We start from the raw sequence: 26,200 nt of genomic DNA, 5'->3' as shown, positions 1-26,200 counted from the left end.
AGACAAGCAGTGGCAACAACAACGACGACCACTACGACGAAAAATATATTTATTTATTTTATTTTTATTTATTTATACATACTGCAGCCTCGGTGAGGCTATTGCAGGAGTGGGTAGTGAAAAAAAAATGGCTGTGGCTTAGCTAAGGTTAAGCCCAGGGTGCGAAGCATACTAGCCTTTATTTTAGTTGTTGAACCACTGTTTAGCCTGGTGAACTGCTGTTGCTTGGCTATATTTGGTTCGGCTACACGAAGAAACAACTCATGCGTTACTCTGCTTCGCCTTCAAGAGTGGAACGCGACAGCGTTCCCGTCGACCCGCCAAGGGGTGTAAGACAATGGGCTACGGCGCAGCGACTACGCGCCCCGCATTGGACGCGGTGAGCGTCGAGCAACGCAGCGTTCGGCGCGGCAACTAAATGTGCGCCTGAGCAAGCGACGCACGCCTGAGCCTTAGAAACAGCTCGTTTCTAAGGCAACACCGCATTCACTAGAGGCGCTTTTGTACCGCTTTGAAGCATCGTACTCGTGGCTCAGTGGTAGCGTCTCCGTCTCACACTCCGGAGACCCTGGTTCGATTCCCACCCAGCCCATCTTGCAAGAGTTGAGCCAAAGCCACCTAGAAACAAGCGCAGCTGCTTATGTATACCGCCGCGACGCCGCGAGCGACGGCGCGAGTTGGAGCCCCGTTTCTCCTCTGTCGTGACGTAACGGTGTCACGTGGTATGGCATGGGGTCAAAGGTCAATGAAGGCGACATCGCCGCGCCTGAGGAGCTGGGTTGAGCTCAAGGAATATGCTTCGCATAAAAGGAAAGCAAGAAAACGAGATACCGGCGCAAAAAATATGATTATCAAGTATATGTAATTGCTTTCAAAAATTCTTGCATAGGTAAAGAGCGGATGCTTCCAGGCAGTGAATTCCAGAGTTCAATGGCTATTGGAAAGAAGCTGTGCTTGAACATATCCGTTCGGCAAAAGAAAGGGATAAGGTTGAGATTATGAGAACTCCTCGTGATAGAAGGTGGACTAAAGTTCAAATAATTATTTGGTGTATCAAGGCGCTCAGAATGCATCAGCGTGTGTAAAAATTTCATGCATTCCAAGCGGCGGCGAGATGAAAGAACTGTAAGACCTGTAGCTGTATAATGGGAAGGGGAAAAATCTCGGTTATAGTTGCGAATTCTTTTGGACTGATTCTAACTTTTTAATATCGGATTTCTTATGAGGATTCCATATGATGCAGCCATAATCAAGAATATCATGCTGAAAAAGTCAAAACCTTTTCTCGAAAGGCTCTTTGTATAGGAATGCTTGTGGAGGAGCTAACGAACGCTCTGTGGTCTTCGGTCGACGCCTTAGCATGATTTACGCAGAGCTTTAGATTTCGCGTAAGGGAGAGAGAGATAAATATAGAGAAAGCCTAGGATAAAAAAAAAAATACGTCGTCGTCGAATGTTTCGTACATGTTGCCGCTGGGATTCACCGCACAATATTCGGAGACTGCGGTGGTCTGGAGAATAAAAGGCGGAGGCGGTGGGATGGAAAACTGCGTGTTGGAAAGACAAACAAACGCACACGCACGCATACACACACACGCACGCACGCGCGCACACACTGAGACATACGCAAATTTAATTTGTATTTGTAACCGATTTACAACCTGAGGAGCTGTTTCGATTAACGCTTTAGACAGCCGACAGGACAGGCGACTTCAGCAGCTGGACATTCTTCAACCGGCGATGTAATCTTTATTTCTCTATCCCACAGCAATAAAGCGCCGCCTTATGTATGTAGGTGGTTAACATAAGTACGCCCCTCCATGCCGCCAACACCGGGAACAAGGAGTTGCCCGAGCAGTGCAGACCGGCTTCCCTATCTCCGCTTCCGCAGCACGGCGGACAACGAAAGCACTGCCTGTTTTCGCGCGGCCGTAAAGCCGTCCACGCGGCTGCGCTACTTAACCGCGCCGCCGCAGAGCCGGAATCGACGGCTCTCCCCTCTTAGCGCACGGGCCCCTAACGACACCTTTTCCAACGGAGGAGCGGACGGGGTTCGCCAACACGCTGTCCACGTCGCTCGCTCCGAAGAGCGCCATTTCCAAAAACGGAGCCTCCCCTCCCCCCCCCCCCCCCCTTGTGGAAATAACCCCCAGCAGTAAACGTGGCCTCAAAGCACATACGTACCTACATAACGGCCGACACGTGAGAAGAACAAAAGAACTAAACTCTCGCGAGAAAAGTTGAAACCATTCCTGCGATGGCTGCCATGCCTGGCTGTGCTGCGCGCTCTCGCGTGTTTGTGTGCTTGCGTGCTTATGTGTTCACCCGTCCTTTTGCACACACACACACACACACACACACACACACACACACACACACACACACACACACACGCACACACACACACACGCACACGCACACGCACGCACACGCACGCACGCACGCACACGCACGCACACACACTCGCACACAAACTCACACACACACACACACACTCACACACTCACACACAAACACGCGCACACACACACCCACACACACACACACACGCACGCACGCACACGCACACACGCACGCACGCACACACACAGACGCATTTCGGTTGGGCTTTCGCTCGCTGGCATCCAGCGCGGCGCCGCACAATTTCTGCCTGCAGTATTTCGAGCTTTCGCTCTCTTCGTCTTCCTTACTCTCTCTCTGTTTTGCGAATTTCGTTCTATGGCGCCTTCTTACGGTTCGACTCCTCTCAAGGCCGCCGCTCTCTTGCGCGTGGAGACGAGACAGTGGCAGATCCCGGGAGAATGCGCAATATCGCGGCGCACAATCGGAGCCAACCGAGAGAACTGCACGGCCGCTACGCGAGCCGCCCCATTTTTTCGATCTCGAAGCCCAGTCCACTTACAACCTGAAGGCCCGCCAAGCGCCGTAGACAAACATCGTCCGGAAACGACGCGTCCACTTTAGCGGAGCTCTCCCCCGCGTTTTTTTTCTCCCTTCGTTTTTTTTTTGCACTACCCGAATGTCCCCCGTGCTCGTTGTTTTTTTGTCACCGTTAGCATCGTCTATGTCTTTGTCTATAGATGTTCTTTTCACTGGGGAAGGCGTGGTAAGGCACGGTTGCCTATTTTCTTCGAATCCTAGTTTACACTTTATGTATATGCAAAGAAATAAAACAGAGAGAGGGAGGAAGGGAGAAATATTGAAATGTTAAACCAGGGCGGTCGTCCTTTGCAGTGCTTTTGTTTTCAGACGGCTTAATTTCTTTTTTTTTCTTCTAAAAATATAAAGCCAAACGACACCTAGTGAAATGTGCCCAGATGATTTCTTTTGCCGTTTTTTTCTTCATTATTTTTTCCCCTGTACAGCTGCAGGAACTCTGTCGCAGTGGAAGTCCAAGCAGTCAGTGTCCGCCCTCTCACAGTCCTGAAAAAGGAAGACAGAATAAATTTTTCCGTACCAAATTCCAAGCAAGCTGCTTTTTTTCCCCCCTTCTTTCTTTCCACCATTTCTGGTTCGCTTTTCGTGCAGTATCTCCGAATGCCAGTGCTATTTGCGAGGCTTTCAGGCTTCTTCAAAATGAACTAGCACTGCCACGAGATTGAGGTTGATACGAAGTGGAGCATAAGAATCTAGGACCAATATCCTCGCAGGCATCTTGGCCGAGAAAAGCTGAGCAAGAAAAACAAAAGAGTGGGTCTGCTATATTCGTGCGTCGAAAGAAGCGGAATACAACTCTGCAAACTTCTTTTGTGCGAAAACAACACACGTGACGAAGACTGTCCTGGAGTTCTTACATGTCACTTCGGTTTAGGCATCTTGAGGCACAGTGAATGTATTCCCCATTGTGATTTAATGCAAATGTGGAATGCTTTAGCTATTACGTGTAGGCGCGTGTAATAGTCAAATGTAGAACATTCAAATCGCATATTTAAAAAAAGCGTATTACATTTTGATAACCCAAGCCTCACCACTAACGTTAGAAAGTCAAAATGGATGTTTTCATGCGAAGGAAGCGCGAGACCTTCCGTTTAGTAACGTTAAACGACTTCTGCCATCGTACGGAGGCGTCTCTCTCTCTCTCTCTACCTTTTCTTTCCTCCTTTTTCATACCGGTTCATTCTTTCCTGCACTGTACGACTCCATACCGCCGTTTCATTTTTGGGAAGGCAAACACGTTAACTTCCAGGGCGAAAATTTTATGTAAAAATATAAGGTGTAATGTGTAACACACAAACACACACACACACAAAAAAAAAAAACGAGACTGGTGCAATAAATTGTCGTTCTTAAAGAGTCAGTTCTCTGTGACGTTATCACCTTCAAAGTATATAGTCCCCTTCAGCATTCACACACTTCTGCATTCGGTGCTGCCATTGCTGGTAACAGCTCTGGAACGAGGTCTTTGGAAGGCCCTTCAGGAGAGTCTCCGTTTTTGCCTGAACCTCTTCAACTGAGGTAAAATAGGTTCCCTTTAAGCAAGATTTAACTTTAGGAAATAAAAATAAAGTCGCATGGAGCCAAATCAGGTGAATAAGGAGGATGCCCCATCATAGTAATGTTTTTGCTGGTCAGAAACTGCTTGACAGATAGGGCCGTGTGAGCGGGTGCATTGTCCTGGTTGCACAGCCATCCATCACTCCGCAACTGTGACCTTCTTTTTCCTAATTTTTTTCCCAAAGTCTTTTTAGTACTTCAAAGTAGTAGTGTTGATTAACAGTCTGACCACTGGGAACCCACTCAACCATTACAATTCCATTAATGTTGAAGAAGTCAATATCTTCCTTGAATTTTGATTTTGACATGCGTGTTTTTTTGGTTCTTGGAGATCCTGGAGACTTCCACTGCATTGACTGGCACTTACTTTCTGGGTCATAGGTGAAAATCCATGTCTCATCACATGTTCCAACAGATTCCAACAAATTTGGCTCGTTTCATCATCTTCCACACTGTCCCTATCCCCTGAAAACCGCTTATGTCATTCAAACACACGTGAGCGAGACGAAGTTTCATCTCCATAAGCCTCGGTTAACATTTGAAATGTTTCCGTGGCTGATTTCTTAAGTTTCACAAGAAACTTGATGTTGATTCGCTGTTCGGTTTTTACATCAGACATTTTTCCGGCAGAATGCAGTTGCACGTGTTCACTCAATGACGCAGCACTCCCAACTGGCGTGATCGGTTCCGTCGAAAATGGCCGCATGAATAGAGGTGTGTGGGATGACGTAAGCAAAGCAGTTGTTGCCAACTCTACTCTTGTTTCAAGCTACACACTTCGTCCCGTTTCTTTAGTGTGACACATCTATAGAACAATTATGCCTACATCACTCAGTGCCGTTGGAGCCGATTATACACGCACAAGCCTACATCTATGTAGTGGCTAGAGCGCACAGAAGTGCTTCGTTCTAGAGGTCGTTTCGTTCTAGAGGTGCTCGTATTGTACGGGAACCACCGACGAGAATTGTCAATGTAAGCGGTGTTACGATCGGCCAACCAGGCTAGTGACCTTCTAGCCTCTCCTGTACCACTGCGACGAATCACTTCGTGAAGCTAACAATGCGGACCCTTCGGACAGAGTTGCGGCGAGAGCAAGGCGAGACACGTTCGACAGATCGAGGGTTGTTTGTTGGTTTACTGTCGCCGTCACGGACAATGGGAGCAAGAAACTCCTGGATAAGGGTGTTCTACGGCGTTTCCTCACGGACTCCGGTAACCGCCATGGTCGTTTGACAGACGCTCCAGCTAACTGCTGAGTCATCCAGGGAACCAATACGCGCCAACTTACGTCAAGCATGAAAATCCCTCTCTACGAAGCTCCCCTCATTTCTGTGTGTTGAGTGAAGAAACGTGCGAGAGTGACTGTGTGAACCCTCTCCCTCAACGCGGTTACTTCGATGACTTTGGACGCTCCGATTGGACGAAGGTGGGGCGGCAGATTTCCCTGGCCTAGGGGTCTAGGGAGGACAGATGGAGTTTAAGCAGATTTTTTTGGCTCCTCAGTGGGCTTCAATTCAGTTATTCTAGATTGATGAGACGTAACGTTCTCCACTCTTCATGTAGATATTGTTAATAAACCCAGTACTCCTCGTTCTCGATGAGAACATGTTCCTCCTTTCAACAACGTCCTTAGCGTGGATGATTCGGACGACGGCATGGGCCAGCTGTCCTTTTCGATATGCCCCACCCCAACTCTTACGGCGGATAGCCGGACGCTTCTATAGAAAGCTCTTCGCTTTATTAAAGTAATGATCCGCTTGAGGGACGCGTATATTGGTTGCAGCGAGGATATTTAGGCATGCAGCGTATGTTATTTCATCGCGTAATTACGTGTACATTTAAGCAGTCATTTGGTGTAAGAAGTGTACTATATAAGTAACTCACGTTAAGACTTTATTCCGAGCAGGTAACCAGAACGTCTGCAGCGGTACAATACAGGCGGCCACATGGATATTTACAAGCCGCTTCGTCATGGGTGTGTTGTCTCCAGCGGCGCGAGCGCCGGCGTGGAAGGCGATTGTCATCCTCCTCTCCCGACGCCGTCACAGGGCGAAAAGGCGGCGGTATGAAAAGTGCTGTCCTCCCCGAGCGCTCCACCACTGGGGGCATTTAAACCTTCAGACGCCCCCGAAACTCTCTCAAAGAGCTTTAAGAGTTGGCGTTAGGTGAGCAACGCGCACTTGGCATCGGCTCCAGTGTCCATAGGGGCTGAAGCTCCTGCCAGCGACCACCGCGAGAACGGGCGAATGAGCCGAAGAATGCTATTCGTTTCAAAGCTAAGTAAACACTGCTTCGATTTTCGTAGTATCAGCCCCTGGAATCTCTATTTCAATAATAATAACGCTAGTTTGAATGAAGTACGCGCAGAAAATGGAGTTTAATTTCCTATTTTTGCGTAAGCGTTTAGCTTTCTGAAAATGTTATTTGGTTATTTTTCTGTGCCCCCTGGAAGTAAGAAAAGTATAATCTCTTGCGCAAACTTTGAACTTTTTGCCGGAGGATGGTGTTGTAAAATAGCCTGTGCTGCTCCTTATAGAAAACTCGTTGCAAACAATCTCAAATATTTGTTTATGGTACCTTTATTTAAAAAAATTAATTCTTGACTATCATTTCATCAGTGGTTTCCTAAAATGCACGTGATCAATACTGCTACAAATTACGATAAAACTTGGATGTCTGCATTCTGCACATAGTTGTGCCCCATGTACATGTGCATGCGAAACATACATTGGATTAAGGCTCATTAAGTGCAAGAATTTTTCGGGCACAAGCAGTGAGTAAAGCTAAATATTGAGAAAGAGGAAGAAACAAATTGAAAGTTCCTAAACACACTTATATAGTATTACTGCTTATTATAAATTTTCATGAAATTCGGCCAGAATGCAGAACAAATCTTTCCAGTAGAAGTGTAAAACTTGAAAAATCTCCTGCTGCGTAGGTGGTACCATGAAAATCTTGACCACTCTCTCCTACAAATGGACTTTTTTTTGCTGCACTGCAATTGCGAGATTCAGCTTTAGCTGTCTATCTTCCAGATATTCTTTTGATTCTCCAAGTCCGTCCGGTTATTCAAAGTGATCAACTCCCGAGTAGGATGGGCCCCTCAGCTCCTGTAGAACCTCTCCTGAAAGCATTTGTGACCCTTGTTGAATTATAGCATGGCTAGAGAAATGGTCATACCTCCACAACAGTGCCTGAAGCAAATTTTGTTCTTTGGGCACGATAACCAAGCCTTTGCTGTTGAGAGGCAGAGCCACAGTTTGGGCCTTACCCTGAACACAGCGAGACAACAGCTTTTCATTTATCAACCTAACGTATGTACCTAAGAAGCACTGCCTTCGCCTGGGTACTGGTGAAAATTGGAAAATGGACTGGTGCCGCGTAAGCCAGGCCTACTGCTTGCCCGTACTTACACCAAAAAAGCTCACCATCTAGGCAAAACTTGTAACTGTGAGCGTCAGCAGTCGGAGTATGAATGGCAAAATGAAGCCGCAATAGCTGCTTCATTTGCCTAGATTCATTTGCCTTTCATATGTTTAGATTAGGATCATCTTCCCATATTTGTTGGAGAAGCGCTTCGACTTTCTTTTATAGGTGAGAAAAGAATGTTGGAGCGCAATTTTGCACCCAAAATCTAAAAATAAAACTCAATTTCTCAGCCCGCATCAGTGCTTAATCAAGAGAAAGATTGACCAGTACGGCATGTAAGAAACTAGTTAGGCGAATAAGCTGCACATCTCCGAAAATGCTGCATATATGTCTGGGTTTTGGCGGCAGGTGAATAAGACTGAAGAGCGTGGCTGAAAAAAAAAAGAACCTTATAGAAGAAGTGAAATGGTAGCAACAATTATCTGTTTGTGCATAGCCATGAGAGATACTGACTGAGTATGGACTGTATAGGGCATATATAGCCCGATCTTATCGAAAGCGTAGGATCTACTGAGCAGAGCCTTCAGTAATACGCACAATTAACTGGAGTATCTAAAAGAATAGCGGACCAACACTGCTTATTAGAAACCTAAATTATTACTCCCGGTTTTGTGCTCGTGCTTGTCTAAACCCAAAAGTTCGAGAGCTATCCAGCTGACCCAAAAGCTGATACACCGAGGAAGGAACACAATGGCGTTCGTCAATGGGGCATCAGTTCTTTCCCCCTCGCTACCGTCCTTCGGAATCTTGAATACGCTAATTATGAATGCGTCTGCGTCTCAGTATTCAGAGGATGCGCATCATCACACAGATGGGGATTCGGTAAAAGCGCGTAGCCATTAAACTCTCCTCGTGTAATTGGGAATCGGGGGGAAAGAGGAGGAAGTCAAGCACATTTACATCAGAGATTAACTTCTTAATTTTTCTTCTTACGTTGGAAAATTCCTACATGTAGTCTACTAAAAAAAAAAAAATACTTGCAAACACGCGATTCCATCTGAGTCACGTGATGACCGCTTGGATGCAGCGCCACGAAACCCGAACGAATGGTTAGCTTATTCCGGACTATTTAGCCCCTCTTGCTTAGTGCAGCTGGCCTGGGGAGAAATGAAATAAAACGCGTCCTTCTCTATGGTACGGTACTACCTAGATAAAGGCAGATTCTGAGAACGAAAGCACCGAGAAGTCAGTTTTGCAACCCACGTATGTGCAAGACGCTCGGGCAAACACGAGAAAGAAGCTGTCTGGTAAATGAAGTGGCCAACGAACCTCGCTGCACCGATAGGATGGGCCAACTCGTGGCCTCCGAGATTGCGCCGGCACAGATGCGATCTCGGAAGCCACGCTTAGCTGCGCCAGCCTGCGCGGCGCGCCGCTGTGAGAGAGAAAAGGGGATGGCATTGGTCTTTCGCACGGCGACGCGCACGTAGCGTCTGTTTTGAACTTCACCGAATGTGCGGCGAGCCCTGCGGAAAGCGATATATTCGGTCTGCAAGGGTTGGGTGTTTTTGGTTTCGGAAACAAATCTAGTTCTTAAATCCATTAACAGAATGATTTTACATTTTTAAAACGAGGTCCTTAAATACATGCATCTCTAGGGGATTTCAAGGTAAATTTCGCTTACTTCATTTACATCCATTATTGCGTTATATCCTGTATAACGAGGTTTGAGTGTAACTCTGTGTTCTTTTTGGCATGAAGTGAAATTTGCACTGAAAGTGATACGTGCAGGGCAGGACAGCTTCGATTCTAGTATACGGACGCCAAGAACAGCGTATAAAACACGAAAAGGAGTCCATACCAAAGCATTCGAGCATACAGAGACTGTAGCGCGGAGCCAAAAAACAGCACTGTCTAGTTTATCGCACTAAATAGTGCTCAATAGTCAGCAAAGAAGAAGAGCTCCCGATTAGTTTTTGTCGTGTTTACTTCTTAGTTTCAACTTTGCTAGACTGCCTACTTAGCAGGTGATGTAAAAACATCATACTACACAGCACCGATGACGCCTTTAGTTAGTAACAGAACAGTTTGGTGTAAACCTTGTGTCACTTTGTTCATCCCCCCCCCCCACGTTTTTTTTGTCCATCCACCTTTCTCTCTCTTTTCCCAGCATATGGCGTCAGATAAATGCTTCGTTGCGTATACCCCTCCGACAAAGCTGCGCTCGTTAAAAAAAATAAAGAACAAAAATAAAAAGTATCGAACGACGTCGCATTTGACAATTGACACATGCCTTAACTCACGTCGGCGTGTACTAACTCCATAAACATGGGACTCTTGTTTGCAAGTGTTGTGTATGGCCTTGCCAAGAGGGCGTAAAAGTGTCCCGCTCGCTCATCTATATACACGCGCGATGGGAAGAAATAGCCGCGATAAACTGTACTCGCCAGTTCGAACGGCCGATATTTTTTTAACGCCCTGGGCAAACAACATCGGGAAGGCCACCGTTAAGCGTCCGCCTCGGGGAGATTTGCATATCGGGAGCTGCAAGTTCGCTTTGCGCGGGCAGCGCGGGCCGTATCGAAATAACGGCTACGGCGCGCTCGGGAACGACGTCTCTATATGAATACGCGAGGCGCTCAGCTGTTAGAGCTCCGGCTTCGAACTTCTCTCTTATTGCTGTAGTTTATTGTTGTTGCTTCGACTCCATACGGCCCGAGATAACGTCTCAAATGAACGGCCACTTCAATAAATAGAGACAGAACGACTTCTCCGAGCGATAGGGCTGAGCCGAGTGAAAGCACCGCCGCCGAACAGCCGCGGAACCATAGCTGCAGAGTCGAGGATTTCCCACGCATGCGCTGCCGTACCACTCGGTGAAAGAAAGGCGACAAAGGCAAGGCGCGATACGGCGTTCGCGTTCATGAATACCATATTGTGGCAGTGGTTGAGAAACGCCGCCGCGGCAGCGACGGGGGGCGGCCTTAAAGCGCGGCGTTCAGTTTCACCCGAGCCGGACCGACGGTCGCTGCAGCGCCGCTGTGCCGCGCCAGCTCGATATGGCAGTGCCATTCGTCGCACTCGCGTTTTGCGACAATGCAGAGCGAGCGGCGCGCTGCTGCTGCAGAGGTGACGGCCGTGGGTTGCGTCGGCTGCCGCCCGTAGGAACATAAAGGTCCTGAAATGCGGGACTCCGAGTTTCTTCAGTGAACGCCAAAAGTGACGTTATGAAATAGAAACACATACTCGCGTTAGCACGCAATCATGTTGCAAGCAGCGAAAGTTATTCCTCTCCCACTCCCTTACTCTCCCAAGGGGGCATATACGTATGTGGGCGTTCAGTTTTGCTATGTGCGCTGCTGGAAACGCGTAAAAGGGCAAAAATAACAAGGGGCACGTCTTAATTTTCATAGCTTATATAGACCAAAGAAAGAATATGTGGATTTGCCCTAATTCTTACAGTGGGTCGGTCCCGGAGGCGATCAGCATCGGCGAGATGGCAGGTTAGTTAGGTGAAGCGACAACGTCACACGACACGGAGATAAAAGTAAGGGTACTACTTCATCATGCTCGGTTTAGCATGAGCGGTGATGACTTCTTGCATGCCGCACACAGAATTTCTTTACTTCGGCCTCCCACCTTAGGCGCCTGCATTAGATTTTGTTGTTTGCTTGGTGGCTAGAGTATACATGTTTTCTCAGAACACGGTGAGAAATGTGTACCAATAATTGTCGCTGCTGCAGGAAACACCTAATATGTGACTCTTGTTATCAAGAAATTTAGATATGGATCTCAAGACTTAGATCAAGATATATCAAAGTCTGGTTTAGGCAACTTCGCAATACGCTCTCGATCAAGGCTTTCGGACGCAATTTTTTTAGAACCCCTAATGTAAACTTGAAGGGTGTTGACGCTGTTAGATACGGGACCTTTTCCTGAGCCTACTTCGAGTTCACCGGACCACATCGAATCGCGTCACAGCTAATTAAGGAGTGCAGAAGCACATCTACCACGTACCCGAGGCGCCGCACGTCCAAACAAGTTGGCGTCCCCCACCTCGTGCGCCGCAGGTGGGAGTATTCACTGGTTGACTCTTCCCGAAAGTGTAGCGGGAGCCTGGCACGGTTCCAGGTAACGTAGGTCCCGAGCAAAGCTGCTTTGCAGCATTGAAACGTCGCTCGAAGACAACCCGTCTCCCCCCATCCGCCAATTGTGACGGCGCTTGCAAGCCAGGAAGGCAATACCGCAAAGAGAAGTAAGTCCTTGGACAATTGGAGCCCAGGGAGCGACTCTCTGCGCCGGCTGTGACACAATCGCATGGGCGCCTACCATTGGCCGAAAATGACGACACCTAAGCGGGCTCACCGGTTGGCTGAAAATGACGCCACCTGAGCGGGCTCGCCGATTGGCCGAACGTGACTTCGAGACACTGAAGGGATTAAAAGCCAGAGACCGGGAGCAGCAAGAGAGCATTCCTTCATTCATCTCTTTCGAGCTTCTTGCCACGGGCCGCAGCGGCCGAGTTGCTGCCGGCCCGTAATGACTTTATGACTGTTCATTTCTTTGTACTCTCACGGTAAATAATGTAAATAAACCTCTAGTTTTCATCTCAAAGTCCTCCTGAACCTCGGCCAACTCCCGATCACAAAGGCAAGGTCCAAAATCTGGGGGACAGCAATTGGGATTGTCCTCCATATCCAACATCGCTATGAAAAAGAGACGCATTTGCTCTTTGGCGGCTAGCAACCCCAGACCAATTGCACGGGCACCAAAAACTCACTGCAATGGAAACCAGCGCTGGCCAGGAGGCGCTACGGCAGTTCGAGGGTGCAACTAAAATATGCTGGCACCGTCCTGTGGGGACACTACCATTCGCATACGCGATCTTTTGAACGATAACAGGCGCGTACCCGTATCAGCGCTTGCTTTAGCCCGATTCGTCTAGCCAAGCTCTCTTCATGGACAGAGATTGGCTCGACAAAATTCAGGTGCGCGTTGTGAGGAGCCGCATGCGCCCAAACCGTTTTTACAGCATGTCTGTGACCGCGGTCAAGTCAATATCTGGACGCACGTGTCTGAATACGAGCAGTGAATTTGCTGACGCCAAACCGCCCGCTGTAGGCTGTGTATTACGACGCTGGTGTTGCAACGAAAAGTTTCAGTGCTGCTTGTCCATGCACACTCTTCCTAAGGAGCTTTTCACAATGTACCTCGCTTTTATTTATTAGATAATAAGTTGCACAATTATTAGATAATAGTTAATTATTAGATAATAGTTGCACAACGAGAAAGCAGTGCGTGGCACTCTGTCCCTTTAAACATAGCTTCCTGAAAAGGTTGTGGGCAGCGTAACGAGTGCATGTGAAGGTAACTAATGTCGGTAAAACTGCTAAACCACCTGATGAAGGAAGCGCATCGCTCAAGGGAAGGAGAATTCCTTCAATAGTTGCAGGATATTAGACGTAGTGATGAAGCGAATGTGCGGTCATATGGAGAGTTCAGTTACCACAGGACAAAAGCGACTGTATACCTCTTGGGGCGGCTCGCTTTTTCCTCAGTAGGTCCCATAATTATGATGATGATGATGTTACCTTGAGAAGTCTTATAGCCACACACACACACACACACACACACACACACACACACACACACACACACACACACACACACACACACACACACACACACACACAAACACACACACAGACACACACACACACACACACACACACGCGCGCGCGCGCACACTCACGCACACACGCACGCACACGCACACACGCGCAAACACGCGCACACACGCACACCCACGCACACGCACGCACACGCACGCACACGCGCGCACACGCACATGCGCGTACACACACGCACACTCACATGCGCGCACACACACGCACGCACAGGCACGCGCACACACGCACGCACACACGCACACGCACGCACGCACACACATGCACACGCACGCACACACGCACGCACACGCACACGCGCAAACACGCGCACCCACGCACGCACACGCACGCGCACACACGCACACGCACAGACATGCACCCATACCCACGCGCACACACACGCACGCACACGCACGCACACGCACACACGCACACACATGCACGCACCCCCCCACACACACATGCACACGCACGCACACACGCACGCGCACACACGCGCACACACGCGCTAACACGCGCACACACGCACACGCACACCCACGCACACGCACGCGCACACACGCACGCGCACAGACATGCACCCACACCCACGCACACACACGCACGCACACGCACGCACGCGCACACATGCACGCATACACGCACACACATGCACGCACACCCACGCACACACACGCACACACACACGCACACACACAAGCACGCGCGCTCACGAAAAAGAAAGAATGAAAGAAAGAAAAAGAAAATGCTTGAAAGACTTTTATACAGCAATTTTCACATCACAGCCTCGCGATTATCGCCGTCGCCGTAGGTTATCCGTGTCTGGGTAATGTTAACTTTGCCGCGTGTTGCCGAATTCCTTGTGGGTTTAATTTGACTTATTTTAATGCACGTTTCCTGCGTCCGCAAGGTGTCCGTTGCATCTACTGCGTCGAGTGGGCGAAACGTGTAAGAGACTCAATCAAGAATTCTTGATCGAAATGCACCGCACTTAATGAGACATCGGGGAACACTAAATCACACGGACACGCGGGCACTGCACTATAACAAGAAGGTTTATCGCTGTGCGAGATGCCTTTATCGTTAGTAAATCACACTTGCGTAGCTGGAAAGAAATGGGAGGGGTTCTGAGGATGCACCAAAAGGATGAAGTCTTGCTGCCGACAGGTTCACTCACAACAGACAATACGACAAACCAAAAAAACAAAACAAATTTTAGCATGAAACCATAGACACACGTACAATCTTTAAGTTTCGGGTGATTAGGTGCGTAAGAATCCTCTCATTCTCTGAAAAAGCCACCGAATGGTGGCACCCGAAGGGTGGCCTATGAATTTGAATCGTTTATAAAATGTCAAAATAGGCCGAATGGACGGTGGGGGCGCAGTCTTTTCATCGCCAATGCCCTGGTCTGCGCTCTGCAGGGCAGGTTAGTACGGGCAAGCCTCGTATGGACGCGCGTGCATTCAAGCACATAAACCCTAACGTTGAATGCGCAAAGCGACTTGTTTACAGTATCCCGCTGACCTGCCACAAAGTTTATATATAGACGAAAGAGGAAAGAAGCCTGAACGCGAGGCTGACGGAGCACAGATATCACTGTACGGAAAAAAGATTCCGGTCATGCGGCGTTGCATTGTAGAGACTGCGGCCGTGTACACGAACTCAAAAAACAACATCAACAACAACTAAATAATAATGTGGTATACATGAAAAGAGCCGAGCTAACTCAAGAAGTTTTAGACAAGATCTCATCCGTTTGATGCACCCTCAAAACCCCTCGTCCTTCATTTCCAGCCACATATATATTTATGATACCTGCATCGCCGATAGGCATTACAACAGGGAGGGGGGGGGGGGGGGCACTTTCACATTGACAATTGCAAGATATCATGCACTAACGCGTAAAAAAAAGCCTCATTTTAAACAGCATTAACAACATGTGGCGACAAAACATTCCATTCACGAACTGTTCTCACAAAAGATGAATAGCAGACCACGTCACCCTTAAAAAAGAAGTACATGAAGTTTTAGATCGTGGTCTCTTCGCCTCGAGACACAGAACGATGGTTTCAGATATTTTGTTTTGTCTGTATACCAGTTTGAGAATAATAGATACTGTGGAAATATTTTAATGTCAGTTTTTTTAAAATTTAATCTCAAATCGAAACTGTGATCAGATGTTGTCGTTTGCCAAAAATTCACGCATTAGTCTTCAGTTGTAGTTCAGCGCCCGTGTGTCTGCGTATATTAATGTTCGTCTATGTCTGATTAATTGCACTGCCGTTCAATAAAGAATGTCCAATCAACTAGCCTGCCAATTCCTCAAGAACATTTCGTGCATACCATTAATATTTCAATATCAAACCCAATTATGGGGTTTAACGTCCCCAAGCCGCACACGAGCTCAGTGGCACGCCATATATAGTGGGAGGCTTCGAATTCATTTCGACAACTTAGGTTTCTGTAATGTGTACCTAAATATAAGAGTTTTTTGCATTCCACCCCCATCGAAATGCAGCCGTTGCGGTCGCAGATTGAATCCGTGACTTCAGCAGCAGAACGGTATGGCAACTACGTCACCGCAAAGGGTAATATTAATATTCGTAAACACGCATTCTAAGTATAGTTTCAAAAGAACAAAATATAGCAGGACAGAAGGCGTACGCATTCGATGTCATTTCTCGTTACTGCCTTTCCTGTGATACCGCTCTGGATGGTATTCTCGATTATTCACTTTCGGGGACGCAATCACTCTCGCCAGGTTTCGCATGACTAGCAATGGACGCTTCCTCGCCTACAGGGGTGACAGCGTTCCAGGTACCGTGCCAAGCACGCTGTCTTAGGGCGCTGTCGTCAAGGCTGTCGTCCGTAGACACCAACGCGTCCGGTGCTATAATCACGCTTAAAGTTGCGAGAGTGATTGTGTCACAGAAAGTGAACGACCCAGAATACCCCATCGTTATTCACATGATGGACAAGGGGTGCTATTTTGGGGCTGTATAACGTAAAACTATTCCATTATTATTTAATTCCAATCTACTGACGTCAAATTTACGCAACGGCTGACGAAACATCGGACGGTGGTCCGCACCGTTGTTTGAACAGCCGAATCAAACTTCCTTATCGTTGATGGAAATTCACCTTAGTTTGTTTTGAAAGCAAATGACATTTCCTACCTTCATAGATTTTTCCTATCTAATTGCCTGCCAACACGCGGAGTGCAGTCAAGTGGAGCGGGTTTTGCTGGGTCCGAGGTCCGCACTAGCGCAGTGAAAGTCGATAACCGGATGAAGAGGGCGGTGCCGGCATGTGCGATTCGTCTGCTTCCCCTTGCTTAGCTTGTGGTGGCCGGTCGAAAATCATGGCGCCGGGCAAAGGAAGGTTAAAAATACCGCTAAAACAGATTATCAGTGAAGGAGAGCTGACAGAGCGACGTTGTATTCGAGCCGAAAGGTCTCGACGACGTTATACTGCCACGAAAATTATTTTATTATACGCGGAGAACTCATTCTCCCCGGTCACTCCGATTGGCCAGTGCCAGATCGATCGGTGGGCAGCCATCTTTTATTGCTTTCGGAAAGGGGCAGTCTCCGGCTATTCAGAAAGCATTCAGTTTTGTTGGGCATATTAATGCATATTTAGTGCCTACACATCACTTTGACGAGTGTGTTTTCACGATGTTGTGGTGTCGCGTGACAGAGAGGCGAAGTGGACGCAGCCCGAAAAAATTTTGACCAATCGTATAGGGCTAGTGGTAGAACTGCAGCCCTATAACGTAAAACTATTGTAATATGTTTTTATTCCAATCTCGTGACGTCATTTTTGCGTAACCACCGACGCAAGCGTCGGGCGGCCACCCGCAGGGTTATCTGAACAGACCAATCAAACGCTCTCCTCATTCATAGGAGGTCACTTTTGTTTGCTTAAAAAACGAATAAAATTGCCTAGACTGAGCGGTTTGTCTTATATAATTCGCTGAGAAGAGGCAAGGAGCACCCTCAAGTGGAGAGGGGTTTGATGAGGACGAGCCACTGCACTCAAAATCGATAACCAGATGAAGAGGGTGGTGCCGGCATCTGCGATTGGTCCGCTTTCCCTTACTTAGCTTACGGTGGCTGGTCGAAAATCGCGGCGGCATGCAACGGAAGCTTAAGAATGACGCTAGAACGGATCCTCAGCCAAGAAGAGTTGGTAGAACGAGGTCGTAAACGTACCGAAAGCGAAAGAAAATAAACCCAAGCTCTCCGCCAGGTACGAGTAGCCAGTGCCTGAGCGATAGGTGGCAGCCACCTTTTATTCCTCTCGGAATTGGGCAGACTGCTGCTATTCAGGAGAAAATTCAGTTTTGTTCGGCATATTAATGCATATTTAACGCGCACACGTCACTTTGACGCGGTGAGCTTTTGCGGTTTTGTGACGTCGAGTGACAGACAGGTGAGGTGGGTGAAGCCCGAAAACTTTTGACCAATAGCCGAGGGCTAATGGTGAAAAGGCGTCGAATCAGAAACAACTATCTTTCTTTTGCTCGGTCAAATGATGCATAAACCCTGTGTACACGTCATATCAGATGGGAAGTTATCGCGGTTTTCGTGACGTCGCGTGACAGACAGGTGAAAAGGGGGTGGTCCTAAAAAGTTTTTGACAAATCGTGGAGGGCTGATTGCAGAATTGGAATAGAAAATTTTGGAATAGCTTTACGTTATAGCGTCCCTGGAGCAGGAACATATTGGAATAGCTTTACGTTATAGCGCCTCAGAGCGTTGTCCAATTCAGCCATACTTTCGAATTCGCCATTTGGCCAGCTCTAATTGGATTAGAAGGTTGCTATGGCCTGTCTGGTTCACTGAAAATGCCAACATGGCGGAATTCGATAGTGTCCGGAATAACACCCCAGATCGCAGATTCAGTCCGCAGGCGAGCATGACGTGACAGAGCTGCAGGACACCGATACAAGGGGACAGCAGCATATTGTCTGCGGTGTTCTGGTGTTCAGTGTTATTCGGTGGCACTGAGTGTACTTCATGCTTCTCCGCGGAATGCAGTGGGACACGTGGATCCAGCTGTAGCATTCACCATCATGCCTTTCTTTTTGGAGCATATATGTGCATGGGCAAAAAGAAACCAGCACTTGGGGCGCTTCACTGAAATTTTAGCGAAGCATCTTCGGCAAATGACTAAATAAAGCCCCAACTTCCACTGCATGAAGAATATCTTCCGACGCGCTGGCTTCGCCATACTTGGACTGGACTTTACAGGCTTCATAATTCGAAGAAAGTAAAGCTTGTAAATTCTATCTTTCAATGCCGATGTGTATACCACCCGTTCTAAGAGAGATGAAAAGAGAGAGAGAAAAAGAAAACATAAGAAACATAAAGGTAATCGTTTTTTATTTTTAACTACATGTTGCTTGATGGTGAATGTTAAGAATTCTTGATGCGTGCTAGCTAACACATAGCCATGCTTATTTTCTTCTTTTGAGCACATACTGCAAGCTCAAGCGTTAGCCTAAGGCGAAACTCCAAAGGTTCCGCCCAAGTATTTGCAAACGCAATCTTTAGCTGATGCCGAAATCCTCGCGGAGGCCTTCCAAGCCTGCAGGAATTTGCGTGAAGACCGTCATAAACTCGGAGAAGGCTCTTATATTGACGCAAATACGATGTCACAATTGCCACTGATAAGGGGAGCTATAACGTAAAGCTATTCAAAAGTTTTCTATTCTGATTCTGCAACCAGCCCTCCGCAATTGGTCAAAAAAATTTTTGGACCACTCCCAGTTCGCCTGTCCGTCATGTGACGTGACGAAAACCGAACTAGCTTCCATTCTGACATGACGTGTACACACTGATTATGCATCATTCGACCGAACAAAAGAAAAATAATTATTTCTGATTCGACGCTGTTTGGCCATTAACCCTCTGCTATTGTTCAAAAGGTTTCAGGCTGCACCCACCTCACCTGTCTGTCACTCGACGTCACAAAACCGCGAAAACTCATTGCGTCAAAGTGACGTGTACGCATGAAAGAGGCATTATTATGGCGAACAAAACAGGATTTTTCTTAATAGCCAGAGGCTGCCCCGTTCCGAAAGGAATGGAATATGGCTGCGCCGATCGCTCAGGCACTGGCTATATTTGCACCTGCTGGAGAGCATGGGTTTCTTTTCGTATAATAAACCTTTAAGCGCGGCAATATAACGTTATCGAGCACTTTCGGCAAGTATACGACATCGCTCTGCCAACTCCTCCTTGCTGAGGAACCGTTTTAGCGGCATTTTTCACTGTCCGTTGCATGCCGCCACGATTTTAGACAAGCCACCGCAAGCTAAGTAAGAGAAAGCGGACAAATCGTAGAAGCCGGCGCCTGCCTCTTCATCCGGTTATCTATTTTCAGTGGGCTGGCTCGGCCCCATCGAAACCCTCTACACTTGCTCGTGTTCCTCGCCTCTTATCAGCCAGTTAGATAAGAAAAGCCATTCAATGTAGGCAATGTTATTCGTTTTGGAAGCAAACAGAAGTGACCTATAAACGAGGGGAGTGTTTGGGCTGTTCAGGCAACGCTGCGGGTCACCCGCCCGATGCTTGCGTCGGCATTTACGTAAAGTTGACGTCAGGAGACTGGAATAAAAACATATCGGAATAGTTTTACGTTATAGGACCCAAGATTTCACAGGTATGTAGAGTTGAACAGCTCTATCTTGTTTTCCGTAAACAAACTTACTGATACTTCTTTGCGTTTGCTAATAACCACAGGGAAAATGGAAGAATGTGAACGGAAAAAGTAAAACCCGGCAAGTCTCTCGGCGGCTCTGGTAAGGAAAAAGTTCTTCTTATCGATTTTCCTAAAAGCAGAAGTAACAGGCTTCCATGGGGAAAATAAAAAATAAATAAATTAAAACGAGCCAGCGCACGGAAGTGGGGGATGCAGGGGGAGGAGGGGGGGTAGCTCGCAATAACACCCGAAGCATTTCTGAACCGAGTGAAGGCTTGCGTTGACACTATCGAGATGCGCAATGCCAATGGTATCTTCATGTATTCCTGAATGCTGAAGTGGTAGTTGTTACACATTGTAACGTTCTTTTTTCGTTGTAAAAGCCGAAGAGAGCATAGAAAATCTTTCATATCGCAGTTTTCCTACCTGTACTACTTGCTTCTTGCCTTGTTCAGGATACTGTAATAACGTTTAAAAGAATACGCAGAACTTTAACTTCTTTGCATTACTTCAGGAATTACTATCTACATGCTTTGACGGAATAAAAGTGCGAACAACTCTCTGTTATTGTGCTTCCATTTGTGCATATTAGAATGCTAGCGCCTGCATTGAGGGATATTGAGAGGGTGTACAAATAGCGTTAGGACTTTTTTCTCAGACGTTACAGAACTCCCTAAGATACCTAAGTTGCCGACACTATTTCCTCGTGGCAGGTAGTAACAGTAGTAACAGATAGTAGCAGGTAGTAACAGTGAATACACGAGTGGTGCGTGAACACTTAACAACAAAAACCAATGCAAATCTCAAAAGAGCGCTAAACGCACATTTTCTTTTCCGGTGCACTGGCGAAGAAACATTAAAACGTCTGCAATTTCCTTCGTAATTAGCATAGCTAGATATTCTTTTCATGTGCGCTAGAAGTTCGAAGAATGCTTGAACTGAGAAAGTGCTCAATATGAGCGACTTAAGGAAGGTACTCACCTGGAGGCGAAAAGCAGACGACATGAACTCCTTTACTTCTTTTGGGGCACAGTTTCACGGACGCCGTTGACAGTGCGGCTGACGAGACGATCGTTAATGTACTCCTCCTGAATATCGAAGCCTTCTTTAATGATAATTTGCCTCCCATTCACTTCGAATTTCAGCGGCAGTCGTGGGGCTGCGGGTCCCGCGAGTGAGGTTCCTTCGGATGCAGGTTGCGCAGGCACGGAAGCCCCACTTGGCTGTGGAGACGCGGCCGGTGGAGGCGCCTAGGTGGAGAAATAAGCTCAATTTAGTTGGGTTTCGTGTACGGCAACAGGACTTGGGCTCATGAAAGGCGCTAGTACCCCGTATTATTTTGCGACCGTGGCCTATATGCCTTCGTCCAGATGCGCTAGTATAGTGGCGGGGGTGAAGTGTTTCTAGTGGGAGCTTCACAGTTTGCCTCAACGAAAATGGATTTCGAATGAAAGGTTTTTTAATCGAAAAACACTTCGTGATAATTCACCATATATTTGCATAGGGGATCTGAAGGACCGGCATAGCTAATTTAAAATCAGAAAAAGAAATATTCGTCAGAAAAATTATTCGAATAAATATCTAACTTACCAAATGTAGGCAAATTCACAAACGCGTCACGGCTTAAACATGGGTGAAACAACCGCGCCAAAGCGACACCACACGCACTACTCGATCGTTAACGCATAGGCCACTAACCGACGTTGCAGTATTGTTATGAGTTCGTAATCCTGTCTGGTGCAGCTGTATAAGTAAAAGTTCTGCCGTCTCAACTAGCATCGATTGTTATTAAACGGTCAATGACGAGGAAGGATGAAATTGATGGACTGGGAACATTTCTGGAATAGCCAAATAGGTCTGTATTGGCGCGAGCCAGTACTGCCAAAGAGGACGCAAAGCTTGGAAATGCTTGGAAAGCCAAAGAGGACGCCAAAGCAGAAAAGAAATGAAAAGGGAAAAAAAAAGAGGGCGGTGACGACGCCTGGCATAATATATTTGACACCATTCTACTCGGCGCTATCTAATTTTTTACCAATAAAGAATGGCTAATTTACATTGTAATTTAACCAGGGGTTCAACCCAACAACTCTTAGATTTCCAAGCAATATAGACAGCCCTAATACGACAAAATGTATGGGCCCGTACTCAAAAGGCAAGTTCTTACGCTAGAACTGTTCGTAAAACCAAATGCGAGCCAGTCGTGATGTCAGGCACATTAGTAGCGAAGGCGGCCGGCTAGCGGCAAATAGCACTTGCGAACGAAAAGCTTTTCTAATTCGGGACCTTGAAATTCGGGATGTAAGTTTGGGGTAGGGGGTAGTCCCCGGAGCTGGAGCTTGGGCGCAAGAAATTCAAGATGGGATCACAAGAAATTCCAGAGTAGAGTGTCGACCAAAGATCCTATTAGTGTAATTAACTATTTCTCCTTAGTAACTATTTAACATTCTGGCAGTAGCCACATACAGCGCGGCTTATGCTTTGGCTAGGCACAATGTATAGCAACGGTTTAGTCACATGGACGGGACCGAACCTGAGACCACATTCAACTCGATGATCCACAGCTTCAAAATGCAACGTCTGCAAGCCATTCATGATCGGTCAGTGGTATGCGCCCTTTTCAATGTATAGCTGAGCTAACATATCATGCAAAGCTAGAAGCTCTACGGTTTTATTCACCGAAAATAACACTCAACGATGAGAAGTATGTACGGTATGCCGGTACGCAAGGTTACATTTTAATGAAATATTATCAAGAAATGCATGAAATGCTGCTAAGTGGCAAGCACATCTCCTAGCAATATGTTCATGGAATCAAGAACTGGGGCGAGTATTCACAAAACGTCCTTACGCTATAATTGTTCGTGAGAGAAAATTCCAGCCAATCATGATACTGCAAATATTGTAGCTAAGGTGGCCGACAAACGGCTCTGAGCCGATAGACAAGAAAGTAAACAGTTAATAAGGTGAGAGAGAGAAAAAAAGCTTCCACTAAGCCCTCACTACAAACTTTGGCGCGCGGTGTTTTGGTTGTGCTACAATTTATTTATACCGGGAATCATCGTGATTGTCAACAGCGCGCGTAGCGACATTGATTCAGCCGTGAATTTCGACACGCAAAAAAAAAAGCACGAGTTAGTGATTAGTATTCGAACAACACATTTCTAAGACACACTTCTTTCTGATACAGCCCAAAAAGCTTCGGGATGTTACGTGTCATTTGGTGAAATCGATCTCGCCCCAGTTTGAAATATTGGACTTGTTGAATATAGTGTGCCTTGTATTATTTTATCTTTCTTGCAGCTCAATTATCACGATCCAATAAATGAATGAGACAGTAATAATTAAAGTGTAGGCGAGCGAAATATACTATTCGTACATGCTCACGTTAAATGTGCAGCCTTCGTAGCCGTACGCTCACCTGATAACCATGTATGGGGCAAGGAGCCCTTGGCGCGTAGACGATGTAAGGGTTGTACGGGTTGTATGGGCTATAAGGATTGTAGGGGTCGTACATGGCGTAAGGGCTGTTTGGCACAAACAAGTTGGCCCTTGGCGTCGGTGCGCCTACGCTGTAGTCGATCTGTGAGTGCGAGATGGTCGTCTTGATGCCCTCGCTCTGGCTCGAGCCAGCCTGCTGCTGCTCCTGTGAGCCGGTCCTGACAGCATTGACTTCGATGCGCCGACCTCCCATTTCGGTGCTCAAGTTCACTTGCGATGATGAAGGGCTTGCGCTGCTGTCCGAAGACATGGTGCCACGATGTTCTCTGTAACAGTCAGTATAAGCAGAACACAATAATGAAAGGGCAAATGTTGCGATATTTATACTCATCGTAAACGGAGTGCTACAGCGACAACGGCGCACAAGAAAAGAAGTAGCAGTAATCGTACCTTGTGTTTCTTGAATGTGCGGTTTGTGCTCGAAGACGCACTTGGTGAGTAGGTGTAAATTTGTGCAGCCTGCTATCGAATTTCCTGCAAGTAATGGCAGCTTTATGATCGTACATGCGAACACACTTATTATAATGTTATAGCTTCATTTGGCTTGTCCTCCCACTCCGCGTTTGAATGTTTCTGGCGGTTACAGGTTTCTGCGGAGTTTCAACTGGGGTGCTGTGAATACAACAAGATATGCCATGTCGTGCTATTCTTCATTAATGTGGTTGGCAGTGAGATTGCGACTTCGAGTGTTTGCTGATGTGGCCATGAGGTTTCGTGATTCATAGATGGCAAGGGGATATGCAGAAGCTCGCGAAAGAAGACTATCGCTGACAATTACGATCATCTTTTGTAATTTCTGCCCCATTTGCTTTCTCCTTGTAGTGTGTCACCGTTACGTATATGTGATGACCCTTGAAATATATAAAATATAACAAAAAAACAACAAAATGATGGATGCAGCACCTATAGCTTCTGATAAACTATAAGTGAACCGGCGGTGACTTCTTAATGCGTGGAAGTATTCTAAATTTCATATACAAATAAAGTAGTCTTGTCTCCTGGACTTGTGTTAAATTCGAGAGTTCATTGGTCGAAATTGACAAATATTATTTTCTCTTCGAATATAAAGCATATTGGAACACCCTTAGAAGGCAAGACGCGTGCCCAAACGCAGTTCGATTAAAAATGAATGTGCCCTTACTAGAGCCGATGTTCATGCACGATTATAAATGCCGTATTAATAAGCAAAGCATAATCCATTGTACTAGAACGAACGATTGAAAGGATAGCAAATGTTGCAAAATACGAAGCATACTGAGCCAAAGTAGAACGGTTAAAATGGCTTCTGTAACCTAATACCGGAGCTTTTCTTTAGGTTATTTGCTCAGCACACAAAACAATATTTCTTATATCTCGTGCTCTTGTTGTTCAAGTGAAGAACTTTGCTACACACAAGAGGCTAGTACAGTTACTAATTACCACACTGGAATGTGCGGGGTGAGGTTACCTTTCGCTGTGAATGCCGGAGGAATAATATTGAAGCAAGGCCTAGCGTTTATCGAGCCACTAATGACTGAAACCTTATCTGTTCAGCGCGAAAGAGCAAGAGGTTGCGCGCCGCCGTCTTTCTAACTTCCCAATAGCGCATTTGGCAGAGTAACTGCCTGGTCAGGTGCTGGTTCCAGTGTCGGAACCGGGAAAGAGCAGCGCAGCCGCAGTCGTACATATCTGTAGCAGCTGCTGCCTTGCGAAGCACATCATCGAGAACCCGGAGCGGGTATTGTCAAGCTTTTCGTTCGAAAGTGGTGTTGAGAATTGGCTGATCATCTGTGTTAATATGTCCAGTATCAGGATTGACTAGAATTTCCTCTCGTGAACAATTTTAGCATACGTGCTTTTTGTGAATGCAGGCCTAGTCCGGTAGTGAATGCAAACGTGTGCGGTAGGTTGGGGTTGTGTTCCGATTTAAGTGTGGTCTTCTAGTGTCAAAATTGTCTACCTTCTACGAGAAGCGTTTCCTGGAGAAACACTGGACAACTTCATGGTTCGCTATTGGTGTGACTCGTGTAAAATTTCGCTTATGTCTCACGGCAACGGTTCCAGCTACTCTGATCGGCCACAGCACTTCCCTACGCTGAACGAAATTTCCAAGCCTTTCGTGTCACTTCGCAGCTCGCTCATGAAGATCAACCGCGTCATGCACTCTTTATAACTATAAGAAAGCTTCGCTTCAACTCGATTTCAACAAGCGGGTTGGTTTTACCATAGTTTTTCTTTCCGCTGCTGCTTGCCTATGCGATATATTTCAGTCATTCTCGATGCGGGATGGCGTCTGCGCGCAAGAATGGGTAAAGCAACGAATAGTCAACAGGATACAGTACAAAAGAAACTACAGGAGAATGCACGAAAGCAATAGCGAAAGTCAAAATTGCGCCGAGAATATTTCAGTACTCACGCAGAAAAAAAGAAAACGGCTCCGGGGGGTGAACTAACTGTGGGAAGCAAATGATGCTCTGGCGA

At 46.9% G+C, this 26,200-nt stretch overlaps 1 protein-coding gene across 2 annotated transcripts; it reads right to left on the bottom strand.

Annotated features, from left to right (window-relative positions):
- Positions 1-3,185: 3,185 nt before the first annotated feature.
- LOC135909428 (uncharacterized) lies at positions 3,186-25,999 on the bottom strand. 2 transcript variants are annotated; one of them, XM_065441384.1, is made up of 5 exons: positions 25,944-25,999; positions 24,131-24,214; positions 23,661-24,006; positions 21,224-21,492; positions 3,186-3,422 (listed from the first exon to the last, which is right to left on the bottom strand). In XM_065441384.1, the coding sequence occupies exons 1-4, from the start codon at positions 25,991-25,993 to the stop codon at positions 21,256-21,258; spliced, it is 717 nt and encodes a 238-aa protein (XP_065297456.1). In that variant the 5' UTR covers positions 25,994-25,999; the 3' UTR covers positions 3,186-3,422; positions 21,224-21,255. The 2 variants fall into 2 exon arrangements, with proteins under 2 accessions (XP_065297456.1, XP_065297457.1); XM_065441385.1 differs by lacking the exon at positions 3,186-3,422 and adding an exon at positions 20,684-20,701.
- Between the last annotated feature and the right edge of the window lie 201 nt (positions 26,000-26,200).

Source organism: Dermacentor albipictus, chromosome 1 (assembly GCF_038994185.2).
Source record: "Dermacentor albipictus isolate Rhodes 1998 colony chromosome 1, USDA_Dalb.pri_finalv2, whole genome shotgun sequence".
In the NCBI taxonomy this organism is placed as follows: domain Eukaryota; kingdom Metazoa; phylum Arthropoda; class Arachnida; order Ixodida; family Ixodidae; genus Dermacentor; species Dermacentor albipictus.
This window is presented reverse-complemented; position numbering and strand designations above follow the sequence as displayed.